The 26,513-nt window shown below is 34.8% G+C and overlaps 1 protein-coding gene across 2 annotated transcripts in view; it reads left to right on the top strand.

Moving 5' to 3' along the window:
• The window catches only part of Washc3 (WASH complex subunit 3), a 51,955-nt gene extending 28,077 nt beyond the window's left edge, over positions 1–23,878 (top strand). For both annotated transcript variants that reach the window (XM_047550513.1, XM_047550512.1), the window contains exons 6-7: positions 10,245–10,309; positions 20,789–23,878. In XM_047550513.1, the coding sequence (XP_047406469.1) occupies positions 10,245–10,309; positions 20,789–20,873 (150 nt within the window). In that variant the 3' untranslated portion in view covers positions 20,874–23,878. The remainder of the gene's footprint in view (positions 1–10,244; positions 10,310–20,788) is intronic.
• The last annotated feature ends 2,635 nt before the right edge of the window (positions 23,879–26,513 follow it).

The raw sequence follows: 26,513 nt of genomic DNA, 5'->3' as shown, positions 1-26,513 counted from the left end.
ATATTCTTTGTAAGACCATGTTGGGTTCATGTCACCTCTCAAGGCCTTAGTTTCCTTACACATATGAACTCTGAAGTTCCTTCTGTATTCATGGTCTATTAATTGATCCTCAGATTTGGATCTTGTTATTAATGAAAGTTCCTGGAACACCTGCTGGCATTTTCTGATTTTTTTTTCCTTTTTAAGCAAGTTTTACACAAGATTTTTCAGTGAGTAATACTGTTGTGTTCCAAATGTGGCAGATAATTGATTCTGATTTAATGTTTGTTGTCATAATAGTGCAGCACAAGCCTTTACTAAATTACATATTGCTTTTATAACTTAACTGGAATTGTGTACATAGATCACTTTTCCAACAATTCTTCCCTTTTTACTGGCAGAGCTTGGTGAATCCTTTGCCAGTAATAAATTGTGCATTGGGAAAGTCCAACTTCCACATTAAGAAGCTAATGACTTGTATTTTTTGAAACCATATTTGCCAAACCAGTCTCTTCGGACACTTAGACTTTTTTAAAGCTCTATTTTCTTTGGCTTGCTTAAAATGTGAATTGAATAATCTCTTTGGTTCTGGTGGTTCTGATGCATCTGTTGCCAGCAGTGGATATTGGCCTGAGGAAATGTGACTTCCATTACCTAAGGACACAGAGGCTCCAAATGAATATTAAAGATGTTCATCAAGAGGTTATGCACCTTGGAACTGGTGAAACTATAATCAAGCATGAAGTAGGGTGCTCTTTAGATATCAACCAAGATGTAATTACTGTAAGAGTAATGTCTTTCAAACCTTTTTTTGATTTATGACTAGAATGTGACTTTTCCATGGTTTAGAAAACTTCAGAGTAGGTTCCTTGTCATCAATCAATGTATAGTCAAAAGGAGTAGTTACTGGTTCATATGTAATACAATTGTAAAAAACACTGTTACAGATTGAGTTTAACATCTGTAAGTTATTTCATTTTTCATTTTCAAAAATGTTATGTGAACATAATAATATGTATTTCATTTCTTTTATAATACTTGAAGTTTACTAATCAATATCAAGGTCAATGCTTTTCTAATACATGAGGATTTGGAGGATTAGAGCACAATTTTTGTGATTTTTTTTTTTTTAGCTTTATATGCTGTTCATTGAAAATAAAAACCACATATCAAATGACTTGATTTTCTATATGTATGAATGTAAAGATGCAAATTAACATTCATCTGTTTAATAATTTCATTTAGCCAGCTTTGAATATTTTCTGAAAGAAAATTTTATCCTTTCCATCAACTAAATGGTTTACTAGGTCTGTTTGACTATAAGTGGATAAAGACACAAAGCTTAGTAGTAACTGTGAGTTGGGATAAATGGAACTCCAGTGACCTCCAAAAATTATTCCTCCTTCCTTTGTTTTCTGTCATATATTAAGTCAAGGTGGTTTAGATAAAGCTTTCCCCTAAGTAGAAAACTCTGTAGTTAGCCATCTGCAATGTTACCTATGATTTGCTGTGGCCTGACTATCCAGAAACCATGGCCTGACAATCCAGAAAACCCAGAATCAGAGAATATTTTGTCAAAGAACCATAAAAATTAGTTACTCTCTGCTGCAGTGAACTATCCTCTAAGGAAACCATGTGTGATGAATTATTATGCCAGTTTTACAAATCATGATTTTTTAAAATCATTTTGGCTGCCTTTTTAATCCTCTACATGTTGCCTTGAAAGTTAGGGAGCCCCGAACAGGTCATAGTCTGAACAAATTTCATCTTAGGTTTAATTTAAATTATTTATTTGCCCTTTTAGGTATTTGATTATTCTTTTAAAAATTATTATGAATGTTTGTTAGCAGTAAACAATTATACCGCTAAGTTCAGATTTTATAGTCTTGCTTTTCCTGGTATGTGATAACAATAGAAGACGGTAGAAAAGTACTTGCCATGTAGTTAGCAGGTAGTACTAAGTTATGTGGTTGTCCATATTTATTAAGTAATATCATTTGTGTTTCCCTTGATTCCTCATCTGTTCTTCTTCACAAGTTTCACTGTTGCCAGTCATACAGCTCAGAATATTTTAATACTAATATGATATCTTTTTTATTATAGCTGTCCTTAGGTACATAAAAGTGTTAACTTGTGAATAAGTTGTTTTCAGAAACTAGTTTTTTTACCATAACTTTTTTGGTTTATGGTGCCTAATGTCTCTGGAAAATACATTTTGAATTGTGAACCTTAGTACATATTTGAAGAATAGTCACCTATCAACAAACTGGTGTTCATACACAGGTACCAGTCTCCATTAGAACTATAGATGGATATTTGGCTACTATACACTTAAGCTCTTTGCTTTTTTTTTTTTTTTGGTACTACATAATTAAAAAGTTAACTTAAGTGAAAAATAATTTTAAAGGAGAGTAAGTGAAACACAAGAAACATGAAAATGCAAAATAATCTTTAAAAAATAACTGATAAGGTAATAAATTTAGGATGCTAAATTTGTCAAATAAATAAATATAGGATGCTAAATTTTATACTAAATTTTCTTTAGTATAAAAGTGTGTTTGATGAGAATGTATTTCTTCAGGAACTTATTCTCCAGATCATATTTTTGTATCACTGGTGGTGTAGTTAAATTAATTTAGATAATAGAATAAATTAGACATAACCTTCCTATGTCCATATATGAATGCACAACCAGTGTAACTCCACAAAAATGGGAAGTTATAATCCATGTATGTATAATATGTCAAAATACATTCTACTGGCATATATAACTAAAACAACATGTTAAAAAATAATTTAGATGTGTAGGATGGCTTTTCTTAAAATAATCCTTTAAGCCAAGATATTTTGTTCTTGTTTCTTTTATTTTTCTAAGTTCCTATAAAATTTACTTCATCTGCCTTAAATTCACCATATTATTATTCATCTGTCCCCCGCTCAAAAGAAATAAAGACAGAAGAACAAGCAAGCAAACACATAAGAGGGAACTTGTAGATTAGCTTTATAATAGTTTTAAATTACACAGGAAGTTCTTTTAAATCACACAAATTGTAACAAATGAAGGGTATTAGCAGAAAAATAATTTAACTCTGAACTTCATATCTTTCATTCCAAATCCTTTAAACAACTCCTTAACTCTTTGGAAGTTGTGACAAAAGGAACAGCGCTCTACTATTTAAGTTCCTAAGGAGGCTTCTGAGACCATACAGTAGCATTAGCAGTTGTTACGCTTTCTGAAATGTGTGGTATAGTTTTTAAACTCTGATCCGATATTCATTTTTTAATTATCCATCTTCGATTTCTCAGTGCCTTTCTCTCCTTTACCACTGACCACCTCTGCCAGAAGTAAGGAATCTTACATAAAATTTTTCCAACTTGGTGAGGAAGAAATAATAACCATTTAAATTTAAGTAGTTAACTTCCTTAGATTTTATTTATTTATTTATTTATTTATTTAGCATAAAAGAGTAGGATTTATTTGAGAAGAAAAGAGAACAGAGCTTCCTGCAGGGGCAAGAGGGGACCCCATAGGAATTGCCCTTCTTAGGTTTACTCTTATTAGAACTATTGAGCTTCTCACTTTTACTATTATTATTATTATTATTATTTTTTGTCTAAGATTTTGGCTAATGAGGGGGAAAGTAAGGACTAGAGAAGCAAATGTGCTATAGTAAGGAAACAGGCTTACATCAGGAGAGAGAAATGCCTAAGGTTTCAGGAACTTGAACTTGAAGAAGGTATTTTTAGTACCACATCCATCCCCACCCTACACTTTTTTTTTTTTTTCCCCACATTGGGGATTGAACCCAGGGCACTCTACCACAGAGCCACATTCCCAGCCCTTTTTTATCTGAAGATAAAGTCTCACTAGGTCAACAAGGCTGACCTCTGACTTGTCATCTTCCTGCCTCAGCCTCCTGAGTTGCTAGATTTACAGGTATGTGCCACCACACTCAGTTTAAATACCACTCTCTGACAAGGATCTCAAATAGTGTAAGCATTCATAAGGGGGCGGGCATTCCTGGTTTGGAGGACAATTTGTATTTTTAGACCTACATATTGTTTACTCAAATTTTTCATAATATAGAGCAATATCCCAGATTTTCTTTTCTTTTTTCTATTCCAAGTTCACAAATGATTTTTATTTAGTTATTTGGTTAGACCATGAGCTGTCGACATTGTGATCAGATTCTGGCTTTAATTGTGATTCTGTAGCCACAGGGAATGCCTAATCCTGCCCGTCTTTCTTTAAAAGGGGGCCTATAGATTCCTAATGGCATTGTATGAGAGAATCATAATACACCTATTTAAACACATTGTCACTGTTGGAAAATTAATTCAGAAATGAATATTCTGTTATTTAAATTGCTAAATAACTTTATAATCAATTACTAAGAGTTCTTCGTAGTTTTGTTGCTGTGTTTGTAGATACTTCTTTAAATCCTCTTGAACATGTAGTAATGTAACAGTGGTCTGCTTTATGCTTTAAATATAACCCTTGCTGCTCTGCACTTTTATATTTAAAAGGACATATTTCTTTCTTTTCCTCCTCCTCCCTAGTCTCTCCCTGTGCCTAATCTCAGGGGAAACAGGATTACCTTTCTTCCCATCCTAGGCAGAGTTATCTGTCCTTGAGCACATACCCACCACAGAAACAAAGTAATTCAGATGTGGAGATGGCACCACAAGATCTCAGAAATGACTGTCTCCCAAATTAACAAGTGAATCACAACTTGGACAGAGAACATGTGGAATGTAGCCTTTGAATCGCCTATTAAAAAAAAAAACCCTGTTCCCCTTGATGGGCAGAATCACAGCCTCTGGGACAGGAGTCCCCTGTGTTTCTCTTTGCTAGCAAAGCAATAGAAACTGTTTTTTTTTTTTTTTCCTTTTTCTCCAAACCATGTCCTCCTTTATTGGGTTGGCATCGGGGACAAGGGCCAAGCTTTCAGTACCAGTAATGTTTTCAAAAACTGAACAGGAGGCCATCTGAATTTATAGCACTCTTTATTCAAGTAGCAGATTCCATAATTTCTGTTAATATTCTTTTGAGGTTTTTATTTCTAGAAAGTAAAAGTATAATAAAATTAAAAAAATTCTAATTCATGTTTCAGTAGGAAAATGTCATTTGAGCAAAATGAGGTATATGTAGAGTGTTGTTAATTAGCATATCAAAGCAAATCTTTTCATTTTAGATACTGTTTTTACATTAAAAGAGGAGAGGAAAAGGAGTCTTCCACAACCTCAAATACTCTTAAGTCAACAAATACTTGGAGCATTTGCAAATGTAAAAAAATGCAAATGCAATACTCATATGCTTTTTTTGATCATTAAGTCCTGATGTTTAACATGTTACAAGTATATTGGTGGGGAGTAAATTAGTCATATGGAAAAATTGATGCAGCTTTATTTTTAATTGTCTCATAACAACAGATTCCTTACTTTTTGAAATAATTTTCTTAAATGTTTTTCTTCATAGTTCCTTATCCCTAAAAGGCACAGATATCCTTCTAAATGTATTTATTTATTTTATGAATAAAGCAACAGTAATTGCCTTGCCAACTTGCTAGGGTTCTGATCATGACCAGTATCTATTATTTTTTAAATTGCAGTATTGAAAATTGAACCCAGGTATGCTTTACCTCTGAGCTACATCCAAGCCCTATTATATATTTATTTATTCACTTACTGAGACAGCATCTTGCTAAATTGCCAAGGCTGGCCTCTAACTTGCCGTCCTCCTGCTTCAGCCTTCAGAGTTGCTGAGATTACAGCTGTCCACCACTGGGCCATCTTCATTTGCATTCATTTTTTTCATGCAAATTGTTTCTTCATCTTAAAGAAATCTGATGGCAGTCCATAAGAAAGTATTTCTACTACAAACTCATCTTTTGGGATAATCCCTGAAAAAGGAATAATTTACTGTTAGCTTTCAAAGAAACCATCGTGTATAATACTAGTCAAGATTTATGAATTTTTTTGACTCACATATTGAAGTTCAACCCTTGATAGCAACAGTATCAGAGTGTAGCATTTTCTAATCTATCCAAGTCTTTAGAAATAAAACTTTACATTTTTTGGTAGCTATCTTGTTATAATGATGAAGAGATTTGTTTAAGTTAATTTTGTATGCCTTCCTTATAAGTTTATAGATGGAGAAAAGATCGTTAAGTATGTGGGGTATTTTTTGTGTTATGATTTGTTCAGGAAATAATTATCTATTTTACATAATATTTTATCTGAAAAATTTGTCCTAAATATAATACCCTACAAAATATTTCATAAAATGCAGCCTATTTTAAAAATAGCACTATTGAAAGTTAAAGGCAAAGATATGGTTGAGTGCATTTCACTAAATTAAAGTAAAAGGAGCCTGATTGAAGGACTGACTGCCTTTTTCCAACCCATAGCATCTTTTCAAATTCCTGCTCATTATTATTATTATTGTTGTTCTAGATAGGGATAAAACTTCATATTTTCCATTTTTCATAACTGAATTGTTGAATTCAAACTCATAAAATGAGAGAAAAAATAAAATACAAGGAGCACTGTTTTGTTATTTTAAAAAAGGAAAATCATTTATCTGTTAATAGGAATTTTCTTTTAATCTAAAACTTTTTGAAAATTTCAACATGGTTTATAAAGAGACTTAGTAGCTTGGTTTTCATTAACACAGCAACAAATATATGTAAATATTGGCAGGCCTTTAAACCTCCAGACAGTTTTTGTGATATAAGAAACTAGTATTTAACCATTAGTGCTGCCATCATAATTTCATTAGTGTGGCTTCTTTACACACTTTCTCCAGTGACGCAAATACAGACGTGATTTTTTGGAACATCAGACTTATGGCTGCCTTCTCTCTTCTTCATTACTTATGTTGGACAAACTGCCGTTATCACTTGCCAAAAAAAATCCCACAGTTCAGTAGATTTTAGTTTTGAGGTCTCTCATGTCCTCCTTAGACCACCAGTAGCTTTGTCTCTTGGCGATTAGAAATTGGACACTTCTTTTTGATGTTTAACAAACCAGACTCTGTTACTTGACGTCTAAGGAAGAATATAGCAAAACAACCAATTTTCTAAGCAACATCACTGGAAACATTACAGCAAATCCCTTTGGAATGCATCCTTTGGAACACAGGCCAAATTATTCTTTTTTTTTTTATCAAGTTTTATGAGATTTGTACTAAGGTGTGATGATATGTCTCTCACAGGATAAAATATTAGAAGTTGTATGTATTTTCCTTTTCCTATATTCATATACAGAAATAACTGAAGACTTCCTGAATTTGGGGTTTATCTGTACTCTAGTGCTGTAACCATTTACAAGAAACTAAGGTTAAAATATGGATATCCTTTCACTATGACCAATTCCATGAGACTAATGTTATGATAGGAAGCTTATCTAATTCCACCAATATCCCTATTCTCCATTATTCCCTTTCTACCACAATCTTCTCCTCTCCTCTACCCCACACACACTTTGTTTGCTGTATTTCAGGAATTTTTTTCCAACCTCATTTCTTTTCCCTTTTGTTTTCTCAGCTTTGTAACTTATTTGTCTAACCTTTCCAATGATGTCCTGTGAATTATGGTAATTATAATAAATAAATCATATAATTGAGTTTGTACAAGCCCTTATACTGTCAAACAATAGTTAATAGAAGCTGAGAGGGTTTTTTTTTAAGAAGTATGATATACCTCTGCTCTTTTTCCTTTGAATCCTTAGCACTTCAGTGTTTTTCTTTTTATGAAATGTTCTGAAGTCTTAACTTCCCTGTTATCTGAAATAGTTGGATGACCATTTAATTATCAAGTTAAATTCTTTGTCATTTAAGAAGTTAGCTTTCTCCTCTACTATTAAAATTAATTAATTTTGTTATTAAGTAAATTTTGTTTTTAAATCTATTTTAAGTCTCGGTTCTAGGTGATGTATTTAAAAATCGGTGCTCATTTAATCTCTTGCTTATTTTATTCCAAATGTAAGAGTCTATTAATGTTGCATACTGCTAAGCAAGTAGGCTTTTTCTTTTCTAATCTTTCATTTGTCCTTAAACTTTATGTTACCGAAGGCCCAGAATTTTATCTTCCACCTTCTTTGTCTTCCAAATCTATCGTAATTCTCTCTTCAGAATATCATAAAGTTGTCTTGTGGAACAAGAGTACTTTCAAGGGTATGGTTTTGAAAAGAATTTTATGTTGGTGCTATTTAAATTCTATCCAGTACTTAGAATGCATTTAAACATCCATCGTTATTTGAATATTAATAGGTTAAATTTTACTAAATCATAATATAAAACACAGTAGCTATGAAGATACATATATAAATGGTTCTTCAGATGGCCATCTTGCCTTTGCTTCCCCTCATGAGAGGGTATCTTCTGAGTGACCTGTAAACTTGAAAGAAAACCTTTGCTTTGCCAACCTCATTTAACTAGCAAGCTTTAAGAGAGCACAGAGACCTTTGTTCCTCCCCAGCCAAAATCAGTGGTTATGGTTCTTCTGCAATTGCCTTTTCTGGACAGTAGTTAAGGGTAAATAAGAAATTTTTGAAATAAAATTTTCTGATTTAAAAACTAAGGATCTTCATTGATAATAATATGACCTAATTTAGGAAGATCTGTAACATTTCTATAAGAAGTGTCTGGGGACTGAAATTAATCAACTTGTTTTGTGCTTGTACAAATATGCCACAATGAAACCCACTACTCTGTATGATTATGCACCAATAAACTTTTTGAAAACAAGAAATATCTTCATATTTAATTCATAATAAAGTTGGCTTCCACGTTTCTACATGTGCTTATCTGGACTCAGATTTTATTTGGAAATGTAAAATTTGCATTTGGGGCAAGAGTATCTGTGAGGATATTTACTTGTTCTTTAAAAATATCTCAGACAACCTTATTATGTATGTTAAATAAAATTTCTGTGTATTTCTAAGTTTTTGCATTTTGCATTTTAAGCAAACTCATCCTGTCTTCAAGATAACAACTAGAAGATCACCTTACTGATTCTGTCATTGGTCCTCCAGTAATCTCACTTGCCCTGAATCTGACATTGCCCATTGTGCAATGTTAAACATCAAAGCTGTGATATCAGAATTCTTCAAATTCATTGCTAACCACCTCGTAGGATCCCTGAGGCCAGAAAACACATTAGGGACTTTAAGAAAAGAAAGCAGAGGAACCTTAGCTGGGGTGGTTCCCAGAAACTTTGGGCACCAGCTCTGAGAAATTGGGTTAAAGCATCAAAGCTCCTGAGGAGCCTCTTCTGTACCTTAACTTCCAAACTGAATGTCACAGCTGGCTAGTGCATGGGAAGACAGAAGGGAAGAGGTTGCAATAGCAATAGAGAAGTGATTGAGCTTTTCTCCATGGACCTAACTCAGCCTCCTCCTTCAGCCACATGGGATGAAGAGACCTAAGGATAAGATCCCCTTCAGTGACCCACCCTACTTTTTAAAGTGATGTAATGAAGGCCCTTAAATTTCACACATCAGGTTAGTTTCTTTATCCTTGGGAATGGTGTGAAGAGAGGGAGTTGACAAAGGTTTGATTGTAACTTTTTCCCTTAAACAGCTTAATCAAGTGAGCTGTAAATGAGTGTGTTTATTCATCAAATCATATTCCTTTTCCAGTAAATTTGTGTTTATTTCTGTTGTATCCTTTTCTTACTGTTTTGATAATCTTAACCTGAATGATGAAATTCACATTTTCTGGATATTTTTGCAAACTTAATACACTGTTACAACTTTATTGCTTTTGTTTGTACTGGTGTTGGAAAGATGTAAATGAAGTACTCGGAGAGTCCTTGAATTCCATTTGACCTGTATTCCTAAGGTGTCCAAATGGAATTGGATCATTTTCTCATTAAAATAACATTAATATGACTATACATTATACTTAAAAAATTCTGAAATCTTTATTTTTATTTGAAAAGGTATTTATTCCTATATTTAAGTAAGTATTTGTTGTATCACTTGAGCTGGTTTTAATCATTTGAGCTATCAATGTTTTCTTTCTGTTAGCTACTTAAGAGTGGGAATATCATCTCTACTTTCTATACAGTAGCAGAATTAGTAATGAATAAGCTTAGATGTGTACCTTGTTATAAATTCAACTTACTTTGCACATACTAACAAAAGCAAAATAAGAACTATTTTAAATAATGAGGCATCTAAAGGTCTTATTTTAGGTGGCATTTGGAAACACAATAAAGGGGGCATTTTTAGTGACTAAATTATCTTATGTTTTGCTTTAGGGTGTTCCAGTGATGGCCATAAGAAACAAAATGATATCAGAAGGACTAGATCCAGATCTTCTTGAGTAAGTAGCTCTAATATACTGCCAAGACACTGTAGTTGTCAATTATAATAGAAATATTTTAAGCTATATTTTTCTTACACAGTGTTTTACAGTTGAGAAAACCATCTTCCTAGTATCTCTGCCATATTAAAAAGAAAGAAAATATCCTCTACTACTAAAACCAGCCTTTGCATATTTTAGAACCAGTTTCAGTAGACCAATCATGAATCTAGGTATTCAAAAGAGTCAGTGTTTGATGACAGAATTTTTGTTTTGTATCTTCTTTCCATGCTTCCTTTTTCTTTTGGGGACATAGGTGTGGGAGTTATTATCTACCAGCTCTTCATTTAAGACTTCAGTGTGTAGAAAATAAGTAGGATGAAAAGTTATCCTGGGTCTACATTAATGATTATTATGAAACTAGGTACCAATTTGTGTGAATTTTATAAAATATTTTTTCAGAAATGCTAAAAAATCATTACTCAGAACTTTGATAATAATTCATTCCTTCCAAGAAAACCTGGCTATATAGTTTATCCTGAATAAAATATATCTTAATGAATTCTTCAGAAATATTCTGTTTTGTAAACATGTAGATCCTTGTAAAGAGTCTTCCCAGTTTGGGGTTTTAGTTCAGCCCAGTGTTATTCAGGCATTTTTTAGTACTAGCAGTGTACTTTGGAATTTTTCTTGGCACTTAGCCCATCAAGAAAAGGTGTATAGTTTGAAGGTGAAACACCATAAAAGTCTTTTTCTCATATTTTATTTTTTCAAAATATGTAATTTAAGGATGTTTTAAGGTCTCCAAAAACAGATTTCTAACATATATCTACATTCAGTTTATTTCCAAGTAACAGATAGTTCAAGTACAGTGGCATACTTGGTAATTTGAACTAACGCATCTCTGGGATATTTGACATTTGTTCTTGAAATTGTTTCTGTGTAAAAGCAGATGGATTGTGACATGTATTTTCTTATGAATTAAACATTTGGCTTTAATCCATTTGGTATTTATAGGAATCTATAAATTATATATTTATCATTGATTGTGATCTTTTTTTGCTTTTGGAAATATAGAGTAAACCAGCTGTAATAACAGAGAGCTAAAATAAGCTTTAAAATGATGATATGATATTTCTCTCTGGAGAAAATATGTTAAATGGAAAACTGGTACCCTATAAGCATCAGCATAGGTGGGATAGCCAGTCCCTTTACAGGCTACTGGTTTTTTTCATCCCCTGTCCAAGTTAAGCCACTTTGTGGCCCTTTTTAGTTCAGCTAGCTATTAGCATTAACAACTTGAAAATCACCCTGGATCTTGCCCTCTTTCCTACTTTTTATCACTATGATTTTTCTCATTTTTAATATCTCTTACATCTGATCACAACTCCATACCCAGAGTTGTTTAGTTCAGACTCATCAGTCCTCACCTGAATTATAGCAGCCCTGATTTGTTTTCCTGTTCTCTTTCAAGCTATCCACTAAAGGCTGAGTGGATCTGTTCATACTTCAATCTTGCTGCAGATGGCCTGTAACTCTTCACTGCCCTCTAAGCATTGCATATGAATGCTTTTGCCATCAAGTCCCATATTCTCTCTCTAGCTATGTCTCTTGCTATTCTTCCGCCCATGCCTATCTCATGCAGCTGTAGCAGACTACTTTCAGTCATCTTCGTGTATCATTTTCCTGTTCCTTTTTGGTATCTTTAAATGTTTTCTTTCTTCTCCATGGAATTCCCTTTTCCCAGCACACTGACCTGGCTAACTTCTTATCCTTCAAGAGTCCACTAGGTATCTCTACCTTAAGAAGTCCATAGGTGACTACCAAGGGGAGGATCCTAAGTACCCGCATCTCACCCTTGTATTTCAGTGTGCAAGTTTGAGGGTATGTCATTGTCTATAAATGTTGAGAAACATCAGTTGTGAGGTGGTGCCAAGTTTTAGGATAGAATTCCAGTAACAGTTAACATTGTCTTACAGAAAAGCAGCTTCTCAACCACAGCCTGGAGCCTGACTTGTGACCCATTACCTCAGAAGTACATGCCATTGGTCACTAGGGGCACTGGTTGGATGGGGCTGATTCACTATAACCTATCACCACTACTGACAAATCAGTTCCAGCTACATTTAGCTAGATATGATAAGTGGATTCAGCCACCTTGTTAACAGAGGGATTTTGGTGCTTTTGGCATCATGTTTACATAAAAGTTAGGGAGCCTCACTTTGGGAGAGGTGATGAAAGAGAAGAAAATGTGCCATCCGAGAAGAGAGTACACTTTTATTTAGAATCTTAGGTACATAATAAGCCTCATTCAAGAACTTTCAGTAAAGATTGTTCTGTTTTCTTTTTTCTTTTAAAGTATAAACATACACTTTTTATTTTATTAGCTTTAGGTAGTAAGACAGACTCCTAACTGTTAGAAGAAATAGCCTAGATCTGTCCACACTGATCAAAGAGGAAAACTGAGGTTGTTATTGAAATAAATAGTGACCAGTAAATACACTGTTTTGAATTTGTATGTATAAAAATTTGGAAGCTAAAAGTATACACTTTTAAGCTAAAAATTTACATACTATAAGAGGAAGAAAGCCTGGCAATTTTCCTAGAAAGATGATTACCATAGAATTTTAGAAATTCTGTAAAACTGAAGAAAATATTGATAATTACTAAGTAAGTATTGTTTGATACTTTTGATTGGTTGTTTAATTGTTTAAAAATCCAATAAAGGGCTGGGGAGATAGCTCAGTTGGTAGAGTGCTTGCATCGCAAGCATAAGGCCCTGGGTTCAATTCCCAGCACCACAAAAAAAAAAAATAAAAATCCAATAAAATATTGTTATTGAAAATAACAATAGTTCTTACATAACAAAGAATTAGTACTATTCAGCTTGTAAAAATTAGTTTCAGTACTACTGAAATGAAAGATATGTGAAGAATACCTTTGTCATCATCATACTCAGAAGAGTTTAAGGGGAAAGAAAATGAAAAATTTTAATTGGTCTTTGTCCAAAGGTTAATCTGCTTCAGTCTTGCATTCAGAAATACAGAATAGATAAATGATGTTTTAAAAATTCTTTCAATCAATGCCCAGATTTTCTTACCAGGAAAAAACATTCTCCCCTATCCTGTTCTGTGTCCCAGAACATTTGTGTCCCAGAGCTAAAGTTACTATGATAACTGTAGGATAAATAGACTAACCATGGATCTGCCCCATGAGCAAGTGATGAAATTCATGCTGTTTAAGGCCCAGGCTAAAACAACTTTGGAGATGGTCTCTTGATGGGGTTTACGTTCTTTCCTGTCACTCTATAGCTATATAACCTGGAATTGATTACCTAACATCTCTGCATTAGTTTCCTTATCAGCAAACTGGAAAATAGAAGCGTTCACTCCCTCATAGAAATATTCACACTAAGATCAATAATGATGTAAGCACTTAGAACAAGTCTGGATAAGCAGTAAATGTTCAATAAATGTTAGCTGTGATTTGTGAATGCTTTAATGGAGAATTGTGTAGCAAGTTCTAAACAATGGCTTCACCAGGCTTTTGAATCACTACTGGTTTATAATCCTGTAGTTGCTTTGTTTTCAACAGACGTATTTCACATACATAGAGTATTATCTTTTAAAATTATACTCTGTTTTCTCAAATTGAAAATCTGTATTTTCAACTTTTTAGTGAAGAATAGACTTCTAAATTGAAATTCAACTGGTCCCACACTTAATCTTGGTGGGAGGGTACAGTGCAGCATATTGATTTGGCTAAAGAAAGCATATAATTGAGTTCAAGTTGCTGCACAGGCTTTGAACAGAACCAGCTCAGTTGGCATTTATCCTGGAGATATCTATTCAAAAGACGTTTATACTGTCTTCCCAGATGGTGGAATGACTACTTTTATGGTTGCCAAAAATAAAAGTAACTACCTCAGCCTGCTTATCACTGAGACAGGAGGGAATTTATTGGAGTTAAACAAAAGGATATTGAAAAGCATGAATTTTTTTTAAGGCCTATCTGGCATATCTAGCAGATTTTCCTGCTCTCTAAGGGAATTCCTTATCTACCAATAGTTTTTGTCTGCCTCCTGCTATAAAGCCACATACTGGATTAAAGGTTGAATTTGAATTGGTTGAGAATAGAATAGATCTCAATTCCACAACTGGACAATTTCAAAAATAGGGTTTTTACTGGTTTCACGTTTTTTTGTTTATGCTGAACTGGTTTCTCTCGTCAATGTAATTCCCAGCCCTCAACAACCTACTGGCATATCCTAGCCAGAAAACATAAGACAAATAAAAACAATGTCAAAAAATTATAATTTTGTCTACTGTGGATCACAAGAGTGAGAGAGATAATAGAAATAGCAAAGAGGAGTTGTTGGAAAGCATTCGTGGTCTTTCAGTGACTAACCAATAAAATAGGGGAGCTGCTGAGAAATAAAGGCTCCCAAGATCAAAACCCATCTTACTTGGAAGAGCTGGCTCTTTTTCTCCTTGATTTTTGGCATTTATTTGTCTCCCTAGGTTCAGGAGCCTACTTACCAACACAAAGAACACTATACCTGTCCTGAAGCATTCAGAAATGAACAGTGTCTATAGTTTGAGTAAATGTAGTGCTGAAATAAGTCTTCCTAGCTATTAGGATATCAAAGTCAAAATTGTTATATTTTTGGCAACCCTAGAGGTTTTTATATGGTAAATACAATTTAAGTTTAGGAATCTTAGTGTTTTGCTCCTCCCTTAAGACCACCTAGTGCCATTGTGTAGAGCTCTGACATAGCACAGTGTCATGTGAAATTATAACTTTATGTATGACACAGAAAACACATGCACAAGTGATTTGAATGAGAACTGCCACACTCTCTCCCTACCATCTCCTACTCAGCAATAGTTTTCCTAACACTGTTTTTGGTACTTAATCTGCTTTAAATTCAACTCTTTTAAATGTAAAGAAAATGAAAACTATTTTTAACTGTTCATCTACATAAATAAATGTTTTCCCAAAGACTGTTTATGTGGTTTTTTTGTCCTTAAAAGTAATGTCTTTAAACACAAATACAAATGTTCCTTCAGTGAAAAAAATTAAACCAACAATGTGTGTGTTCAAGGACTCCCTTCATGTTCAGGATTTCAGAAACCAACTTAAACAAAAAGGGAAGTTATTGGCTCATAGCTAAAAAGTCTAGGTGTAGAACAGGATCTTGGGCCCCAGCGTCATCAGGGCTGACTGGCTGGCAGGCATTCTCCTCTCTCCCCCTAAGCATTCCATCTCTACTTCCTTGGTATATTAAGCTGTGTTTCTCCTACCATGGATTAGCTTTGTCTCTGAAACCAGGAAATAGAACCCCAAGCAAGGCTTTGGTATTTCTAGTTTTGTCACTTGAATGAAAACAGAGCCCCTTATCCATAACCCAGCTCATTTCTAAAGAAACATTGCAATTGGCTCTGCCTAAGTTATGGGTCCTCTTTTGAATCCCTTGCTCTCCAAAGAAAGATACTTGTGATTGGTCAGGCCTAGGTCATGTGACTGAAGCAAGAAAGTAGGTAGGGAAAGGGTGAGGTCAGCAGGAATTATGGTTGATAGTCTTTCTTGATTCACGTAAGTAGGAGAAGGATGAGTGTCAAAATTAGTATGTGCACAGTGTTGTACACTAAAATGCACAGATGTGTATATATTTAGTCCTTCCTTCCATCTCCTTTCCTTCCTAAGTTTTGGCTCATTTTTAATTGAGGTCAACTTAGTAACTTAGTCAACTTCTTTGAAAATATCTATTTTTAAAGATAATTTAGACTAAGTAATGGGTTTAAACTTAAGCTTTTTAAACTTTTGATTTATTAAAAATTATTGATAATTTGATGCTTCAAATTTTATAAATACATTTGTATAAATGTAGTCACCAAGGCAGTGTTTTTATGTAATCACTAAAGATAGAGAATTTTTAAAAATATCCAGGATGCATCATGAAAGTACTTATGACTTTATATATTTTTCTGTGTATTGCTGGCACACTCTTCTTTATATTCATTTATTTATTTAAAATAGCAAGAGACTATTATAAAGTTCTCATTTCTAGATTTCAGTAGTGAAATGTGTTTCCTTTGGATTTGGGTTAGAAGTGGTTGAACTTTAGGCTAGTAGTTTAAAGTAGTAATCTTTCAACTGGTCTTAAAACTTCTCCACAAGTAATAAGTTAAGATGAAAGATACATAGTGCATAGAATCAAGTTAAAAGTACCACTGATTATAATATAAAGAGCTAAAATTCTGTTCTCCCTGAAAATATGGATATGTAGGCTAAAACTAATGGCATTGCTGTGAGTTTTTTTCATATTGTGTAAGACTTTTATAACATACAAATGTTTTCCTGTGTGACACCTCATTCGATTTTGTGGTTTCTTAAAGTTTTTCTCTTTTTAATATCCTAAGAGAACTAGTGTATACTTTTTGTTATCCTAATGCTTCCAAGTCAAAGTAGCACTATATTTATTTTTAAATGATTGAGAGCAAACAATAACAAATGTTGATGAGAATATGAAGACATTGAAATCCTTGTTCACTGTTCATGGGACTATAAAATAATGCTGCTGCTATTAACACTACTCAGTGTACTTAACAATGAAGTACTGATGAGTCACAACATTTGTGAACTTTGAAGATATTATGCTTGGTGAAAGAAGCCACATAGAAAGACCAAAAACAGTATAATGATTCCTCAAAAAGTTAAAACTAGAATCACTGTATCATCTAGCAATTCTACTTCTGGTTAAGGATCAAAAGCAAGATCTCTGAAGATCAAAAGTAAGTTCTCATAGAAGTACCTGTACACCCATGTTCGTAGCAGCATTATTCACAATTGCCAAAAGGTAGAAGCAGCTCAGAAGTCCATTGACAGATGAATGGATGAAAAGATTGGCATACACATAATAATGGAATTTTATTTAGCCTTGAAGGAAATTCTGACCCATGTTAAAACAAGAATGAAACTTTAGGACACAATGCTAAATAAAATAAGCCAGTCACCACAAATTTTGTGTGTTTTCACTTTTATAAGATACCTATAACATTCAAATTCACAGAGATAAAAAGAATAATGTTGTCAGGAGTCAAAGGGAAGTGGGACTATTGTTTGATGGGTACAGAGATTCCGTTTTGCAAAATGAGATGTCTGGAGATGATGGTGTTGGTGGCTCTATCCAATCATCTGTACTTAATCCTGCTGAATATACTTAATACTACTGATTGTACATTTAAAAATGGTAAAGATGGTAAGTGTTATGTATCTTACCACAGTAAAAATGAGAAAAAGAATGAAGATGGACAATGTAAGTGTAGGTAAGGATATGGAGAAATTGGAACCTTCATTCATTACTAGTATGATACAGACATTGTGGAAAACAGCTTGGCAGTTTGCTGAAAGGTTAAAGAGTTATCCTGTGACCCCAAAATTCTACCCCTTTGTATATATTCAAGAGAAATGAAAATATGTGTTCACATTAAAAACTTGTACTCAACTGTTTATAACAGCATTATTTGTTTTTTTAATTTTTTTTGCTTGTAGATGGACATAATACCTCCAATTTATTTATTATTTTATTTATGTGGTGCTGAGGATCAAACCCAGTGCCTCACGCATGCTAGGCAAGTGCTCAGCCACTGAGCTACAGCCCCAGCACCATACCAGCATTATTTGTAATAACAAAAAATAGATAATCCAGATGTCCTTCAACTGATAATAGATAAGCAAAATGTAGTATATCTAAACAATGGAGTTCATCTACATTCTGTGGCAGTAATTTGTTTGCATTTTTGTCATCCTTGCTAAAATATCACCTGCTTCAGGGCAGGAACTACTTGTTATTCATCAGTACATAAACAATTATGTGCTATAATAAGGCTATAATAAGGTGAACTTTGAAGATATTATGCTAGGTAAAAGAAACCATACACTAATGCTGAATATCATGTGATTTCATTTATATGAAATATCCAGAATAGGCAAGTTCATAGATATAGAAAAAAATATATTGTTGTTTGCCAGGATTGGAGGGTAAAGGGAAATGTAGAGGTACTTGCTAGTGGATAAAGTCTTCTTTTTGAGGTAATTAGATAGTGGTAATGGTTGCACAATCTTGTGAATATACTAAACACCACTAGCTGGTATACTTTAAAATGGTGAGTTTTATGGTATGTGGATTATATAGCTCATTTTAAAAATATATTAAAACTTAAGAATCCCAAGCTTCATTGTGCTATTTCAGTGAAAAACTTAAATTTCATATAACTTCTCCTCACCCTTCACCTATTGCTCCTGCCAAATTATCTTACCTGTTGTTATGCCTCAGTATACCCTACACACTAGCTACCATATGACTTACAGTTCCCTAGTGCAGTATGCCACACCATTCCCATTTCATTGTTTACCCAGAATGCACTCATCCTCAGTTTACCCCCAACTTTTCTGTTTCTTGCAAACTCTGCTCACACCTCAAAATTCTGCAAGTGTCTCCCACCTCTTTGGAGTCTTCTATCACCAACCCTAGCAGAATTGATTACTTTTTCTTTTCACACAAACTTAGTTCATCTACACTCTGTGACAGTAATTTGTTTGCATTTTTGTCTCCCTCAATAAAATATCACCTGCTTCAGGGCAGGAACTACTTGTTATTCATCTTACCCCTGAAAGGACACAGTTCTTAGCAAAAAACAGGTGCATGATGATGAGAATAATGTAATAATAATAACTTTTTTTAGTACTGTGTTCCAGGTATTATCCAGTATGCTTTACATTTATTAATTTAATTATCACCCCAATCCAATCAGTTATTTGGGCACAGAGTGCTTAAATAGCTTCCCCAAAGTTGCTCAACAAGTTAAGTAGCAAGACTGGGATTTAAACACAGCCAGTCTGTCCCCAGGGTGTTCTTAACTCATATGCAGTACAGTGTCAAATCTATCTGTAAATGATTACACACACAATAAATTTTAAATTTTTAAAATTTACTCTCTTGTACTTTTACCTTTAAGTAGCATCTGTTTTAGGGAGTTATGTACATTATTTTATTCATTTGAGTTGTCATAGACACTAATATAATCTTGATATGGTTTTGAAGTAATTCCCTCTAGTATTTTTTTCCTCTGTAACATAGTGGAGATGTAAGAAATCAACTACATAGTAAAGATTGATTTACTTGGAAAAGTGTGCCCAGCACTCATGCCCACTGCTTATAAAGTTGTTTGTTACTTCTGTGAAGACTGATGGAGATGATGGTCCCATGTTAGTATGTTAGCACATGGAGCATCAGTCAAAACCTGGAAAGGCTGTACCAGCTTTAAAAGTTTTACTGTATTGGGTACATGTGGCTACTTTATAGGTATAATGTAAAATTTTTCAGCAGAACAGATGAGTTTATATTTGAAACTAGGGAACAATGCCATTTCTTTCTGTTGATTAGCTTACCAAACATATTAAGATATGTAAGCCATAATTTTTGATAACTAAAATTAACTGGTAGACAGTACAAGTTCTTATTTTACTACTAATAATTTCTAGTTGTTGGGTGTCCTAAATCTTTAGTAAGAATCAAGGAGCCTAAGGCAGAAATAAGTCTGGTAGTTTTAATTATTAAGACATAGCATTATATTATTCTTCCTTTTCCTCTTAATTTTCCCAAAAGATTACTACTCTTGCTTAATTTACTTTCTTGATATGAAAAGAGTGATAGTGCTACTGTATTGATTAAATGATTCCTTGGTACAAACACTAGTGAGGCCTATCTAAATGACTGTTTTTAATAACAACTTTAAAATTTCATTTTGGTTTATTATAGTACACACCTGCAAAGTTAGTTTAACTATACTGTCTTCCCAGGGAATCTATGAAATGGTATTTTTTTATTCACTACCACTTTTTATGTTCATTCTCCAGAGTTTTAAAACTTGTAATTGAAAACATCCAACAAACATTAAGAAGTTCATTTGACCAGGCACTCTTCTTCCCTACAAAATTTCTATACTGCCTATGTTTCTTCATGGCCTTTCTTGAACTTTCTTCTGTTTCTAAATTTCTCCCTGCAACTTTCCTGAACATGAAGACTTGCCTTTCCTCTCCATTTCTAGCTTTCCTTTCTCTGTGCCTCATGTACACTTGAGGCGGCAGGGATTTAGCATTGGTCATGCCAGCTTCTACAGATCACATCTCTGTCTATAGTTGGGTCTCCATGGTAATGAGAAGCAGAAAGTGCTGAAGTAGCACACTATGTAAGGGCTGGCAAGAGAAAATAGAGCCGTGTCCTCTACAGGAATAGCACTTAATCCCCATGGTGCGCAAAAGCCAGAGAGAATCATGCTGTTATGGTGCAGGAGGCTCCCTCATTTAAGGACACAGACTTGGCAGATTTATTAGCCTCAGTACTCTAAGATGAACCTAATTTACAGTTTGTAAGTGCTTCTCTTCAGTTGGAAAAAAAAAAAACTTTTAAAAATTGTTTTTCTTCTTCTCTTTCAGAAGGCCAGATGCTCCAGTGCCTGATGGTGAAAGTGAAAAGACTGTAGAAGAAAGTTCAGATAGTGAATCTTCTTTCAGTGACTGAACTGTATTTTGATAAGAATTACATATACATGTGTAAGGGTACGTGTACATTCTATGAGTTTGACTCTTTGTCATAGAATCCATCAAATAGCCACCAAGCTTCCTCATTAAAAAAAATAATAAAACATTTATAACCTGCCAGGATGTCTTGTTACCAAAATAAGTATTCTGAAATCAAAAATAGAATAACCTAAATTGCAACTAGTGTTATAAATATGAAGATGAACTTTTCCATGAATTCAACGAGCATTATAAAATGAAGGTAATTGAGTTTAGTGACAAAAAATAGACTCATTGAAAAAAATAAGTGAATTTGACAAGAATGGTGAATATTTTAGCATGGAAAGTTATATACATTTTTATCCTAAAAATTGTTAAAGAAATTTCAGACAAAATAATACTGGAATGAAATTTGTGGCAACTTGAAACTTATATAGCATATCTATTATGGATATGGAACTTGATAGTATTTTTTAGTATGCACATTACCCCTTGGCCAATTGTTCATATGATTATCAAAGTGAGAGATTTTTATTATATTTATTTTCAAATAGAAATATTGAAGATAGTTATAATGTGGTTCAGAGTGAGCAAGCATCATTGTCATCAGCTTCTTTATTGCCTAAACAAGAAAACTTAATTTGCACAAAGTTAAAATGTTCTCACCTCACCTTGCAAAAAATTCTTCATAAACAAATATTTATACAGTCTAGGAGACTCCCAAAATACTAGGTGAAGAGACATAAATGTGTTTGATTAATGTTTCTCATCTTAGTTTAGGTCACCTGAAAGTACAGTCTAAGAAAGGACATGGGTGTCTGTAGGTCATTTGTGAGGTGATCCCAGGAGGCATAAGTAAGAGAACATGGAGAAAAAGGTGAAAACCAGTATGAAAGGTATATTATCAAGGTTGCTATTTTGGTCTTGAGTGCCTCAAGACTTCCTGAGAAGCTTAAAGAAAGCCTTCTAATATTGTTCATATAATAGAACTGCAAACATTTAGTTAGCAGTTTTCATTCCCCACAATAGTTGAGAATTGCTGCCAGGGGCATTAACTACCCCTGCACTTCTGGACTGTGCTTTTGTTTGGAAAAGCAGTGTCTCTGAATATTGAAGCAGGACTTGGAACAGCAAGCAGACCAAGATGCTCATGCTTGCAATGGAATTTCACCAACAAAAAGGTCAAATCTGAGCTCACTTAGAACTATGCAAAGCAACTATGACTGATACTAGAAGAAGAAAAGAGGATGTAATATGGGGCAAAAGAGGTATTTGTTATTATCCACTCTTTGACCATTCAGAACTGTTTGAGCTCCATGTTAGGTCTACTCTGTCACCAAGACTTTGAGATGATGGCCAGCTGTAGCCCTCTTGAAAGACTACACAGGAAGATTAGCTACAGTTCCTGTTGCTGTTCATCATCTCCTTCCTCTACCACCTATTTTAGATTTCTCTTAGTCTGTGCAGAAACTCAGTGGGTGTAAGTTGGTTGCCTGTATCTTCATCCAGTAGTGTCTAGGACTTTGGTTACTTTGTCCTTTCTAGACTACAATTATCACAATTTTCTGTTTGCTGTTGATACTGCATTGCGTGAATTGGTACAATGCATACTCCACATCCTGGAGAGACAGTCCCTCATCTCTGCAGGTGCCTGCCTAATCTGAGCCTATAATAGGCCATTTCATTATTCTGCTAGATACATTTATTTTTGATACTGCCATATGGCAGGATAAGTGGAACCAATAGTTCATGTACCTATTATTGCTCTTCATTTGCTACAATTGTCCTGTATCTGAGGTAGGGTAATGCAGGATACCATGTTGGTAGTAGGCATTAGGAATACTGTAGGCTTTCAGATAGTAATGTGACTGAGCTACTGGTAGAAAGAAAGGAAAGCCCAAATAAAGAGTAGGAATTAATTACAATAAGAAAGAATTGCTTCCTCCTCCAAGGTAGAAGGAATTTAATGAAGATAACCAAATGGATAGTTAACCTCTTTAAGGAATTACACCAAGTCATTGGTCTTATCCTGCATACATATTGGGTATTTAGCAATGACCGTAACTACATTAGTCTTAGAGAAAGCCCAAGCTATTAAACCCATGTATAGCCACCATCTCTGGCACCATGATTACTCCATTTATAAGCTTGTGTAAGCATGGAGTGATTCAGTACAACCTGGTTGATATCTACCAGAGAAGTCATCTTGTCCACCTAATCTTTGCCTTCTCATGTGAGTGATCTCTTTTTGACTATGGTTCGGATATGACTTGAATGTGTCCCCCAAAGATTCATGTGCTGGGAGCTTGGTCCTCAGTGTGGTAATGTTGAGGTGGCAAAACTTTTAAGAGGCATGGCCTATTGGAAGGTAATTAGGTCATGGAGATCTTGCCCTGAGAAGGAATTAATGCTGGTCTCAAAGAGAGTTCTTGCAAGAGTCAATTGTTATGCACTGTTGGCTCCTTCTGCACAGCTTGTTCTCTACCATGTGATGCAGCCTTGGAAGCCCTCACCAGGAAACTGGTGCTGTTCTCTTGACCCTCAAGAACTATAAGCTGAATAAATCTATTTTCTTTATAAAGGTATTTTGCTAAAGCAACACAAAATGGAATAATACAGCATTCCATGGTGCCAAGTGCCTTTACATTTTGTGCACATTATTATAGTTTTGTCCATATGCCTCATCCTCAGATCTCTCTGACCTTAGCCATGTGATTTGCATTGAACCAATGGCATGTTAGCAAGCATGATCCATTGAAAAATACTTGATTGATCTTGCCTTCTTTTGTGCTTCTGTTATTGATATAAGAGCTTAAGACTATCCCAGTTTTGTGGAGGGACTGAGCTAGTCTGATGGAGGATAAGAAACATGTAGAGCAAAGATAAATTGTTCCATTCACCCAACAGCCAACCCAAAACATGAGCAAGACCAGCCAAAATCAGAAAGTTTGCCTAACCAATTCCCATTTGACCCTGGATGTGTGAATAATAAATGCTTATTGTGGATTGATTTCTTGGTTATTTAGTAGGTAGCATTATTGTAGCAATACATAATTGGCACAGCTGACCTTGGGAAGTTCCCATAAGGTCATAGGAGTAGGTTGGAGAAGAGGCATTAGTAGAATAGAAGTAAATGATAGGCCACTTGTCTGATTAATTTACATGTATCTTCTGAACTTGCTCAGAATGGATATCAAGTCTGTTATTCCCATTGAATAATGGAATGCTTTTCTGTCTGTCTGACCTTATGATTTGGTGTATCTGATAACACCCAGGTCATGATGGGCCACTCCAGTTAATCACCTGAGTTCATGTATATTCAGATTCTCAGTTTCTATTGGGCATGGAAACATGCCAGGATCGCTTTTCAGATTATGAGAAGACATGACTTTTGCTCCAAAATCAAAGGCTCTGTGCTATTTATCATCTTTGAGGTTTGCCACAGATGCTGTGCAATGTTCATATCTACCACAGGTATTTCTAGTATTGATGAGAAATCTGATTCATACAGTCTGAGGAGGCGTTCAGCTTGTATCAGATCCTGATCCTGCAGTAGAGCCTTCTCTTACTCTAGGCCCCACTTGAAAGTGGCAGCCTTTGAAGTTACCCTGTAAATTGGTTAGAACAGTATTCCTAAGAAAGTATATAATACTTCAAAAGCCTCAGAACTCCCCATTATGTTGTGCCTCTTACTGGTAGAAGATGCAAATTCATTAACTTTTCCTTTAAGTTGAAGGGAATGTTCCAGCATTCTTTAGACTGTTAGACTCCTAAAATCTGCAGGGGTCTGAATCTTCCATTCTCTGGCTTGTATGTATCTTATAGGGCATCAGGTGTCCTTTATACTTCCTGTTCACCAGCTGCCTAACATTATCAATATAGGTAACCAGCCCAAGGTTGTGTGGAATGTCAGAATGAACAAAATTCCTGCAAAGTACACTGTGAGAAAGCGGGATAACAAATAGCCCTGCACCAATCAGGTTAATACCTGTTGCTTTCATTTTAACATAAATACAAACACTTGATGTTCTTAATGATTGAAAAAAGTTGTCAGATCAGCAACTACATACCATGCAGATAGCTGTGTTGATATGTTCCACAAAATATACCATATATGGTGTGGTGGCCATGATTGCCACTCTCATTTGGTTTAGTTTTGATGGTCCCTTCCCTTATGGTCCATGAGGTTTTAGCAGGAGCCATAAAGGTAAATAGAGGGGACTCTCTTCTTTCAGTCTTTGTAAGTGGTGCTAGTCTCTAAATTCCGCTCAGAATACAATATTGTGCCCAACTTACTATCTTGACTGGGATAGGGAATGCATTTTTAGAGACTTCCACTTGATCTTCCCTACCAGATGGATCTTATTCCATGTCAGAAAGCCATTGTGAAGTTGTCAGCAGTATTTATCCCAGAAACTCAAGTCAGAGATCAGAGAACTAACTACAGAGTCCACTCTGGACCAACTGAAACCACTGTGAGATAGGCTAGCACCTGAATTCCAATTCCCTGCTCTTAACTGAAGGACAGTGCTAACCTTGAGATCACCTTGTATACAATTGCATTTGAAAGAGTTGAGTATTCTACTTGACCTAGAGAATAGTTACTTTGGTCAATAAGCTTCCCTTTATCCAACCTTATATTCTGTCTCTCTGGTCCAGCAAACTCAAAGATCTATTCTTACATGTTATCCAGCTTACTAGCAGTACTTACCAGGCAGTTCCTGAAATCCTTTAAGTAAGCAAACTATTTCTTCCCAACTCAATGATGATATTTTCCCTCTCAGATGAAACCTGATGTCAGTTAATCTTGAAGCCATGCCAAGAAGTGGAGTTAGGTTTTAGGAGATGAGAGTTCTCTTATAAATCACCAGCCTCAGGTGACACTCTGTCTGGTCTCCAGGTAAGGAGAGGCTCCCTTTACTGTGGAAGAAAGAGCTCTTTGGATGGTGTGATGGGCTCAGAAGAAACCAGGGATTCAAGCCTCTGAGGCCCAGATACTCTCACCCCACAATCTCGGTCCCACTCACTTACTATCAGGGCCCTGGTTAGCAAAGGAGACTTGTTGAGGCTGCACCTTTCTTTTCCTTCACTCCTCCACCATTCTTAAACTCTGGGTCTGATTTTCAGTCCTCTAGCCATATGGCTAAGGGAGTAATAGTCTCTTTAACACCTGTCCAGGAGGCCTTTTGGCTTTCACAGTGTGCCCAAGGTTAATGATTGGCCGATCTGGGCCTGTCAGTTTCTCTTTTCAAGATATCCAAAGCAATTAACAAGTGCTAGCCAGTTCCATAATCCTTTGCCCCATGCCATTCTAGTGACAGACCTACCAAATTAATTCACTGCTTCTCATCCTAATCCACCAGAGATGAGATTCATAGGAATTATAATGCACACCAGAGGCAATTACCATCCTTCTTATTCTAGAAATAAGGGTAAATGATCTAGTTTCAGAATCCCATCCTAAGGATTTACTTTCTAGAGTCACTTCTCAGACTAAAGCAGACCCTAATATATACACTTCTATTTGTAAAATAATCCCAGGAAGTAGAAATGAGAGCAATAAGAATGAAAGAGGGAAGAAAATCCAATATGAGTGTATATTACTGAGATAACCATTGTGGATATTTGGGATTTCATTTCA

Source organism: Sciurus carolinensis, chromosome 4, assembly GCF_902686445.1.
Source record: "Sciurus carolinensis chromosome 4, mSciCar1.2, whole genome shotgun sequence".
Classification (NCBI taxonomy): Eukaryota; Metazoa; Chordata; class Mammalia; order Rodentia; family Sciuridae; genus Sciurus; species Sciurus carolinensis.
The sequence above is the reverse complement of the archived record's forward strand: the minus strand, read 5'-3'. Positions and strand labels throughout refer to the sequence as shown.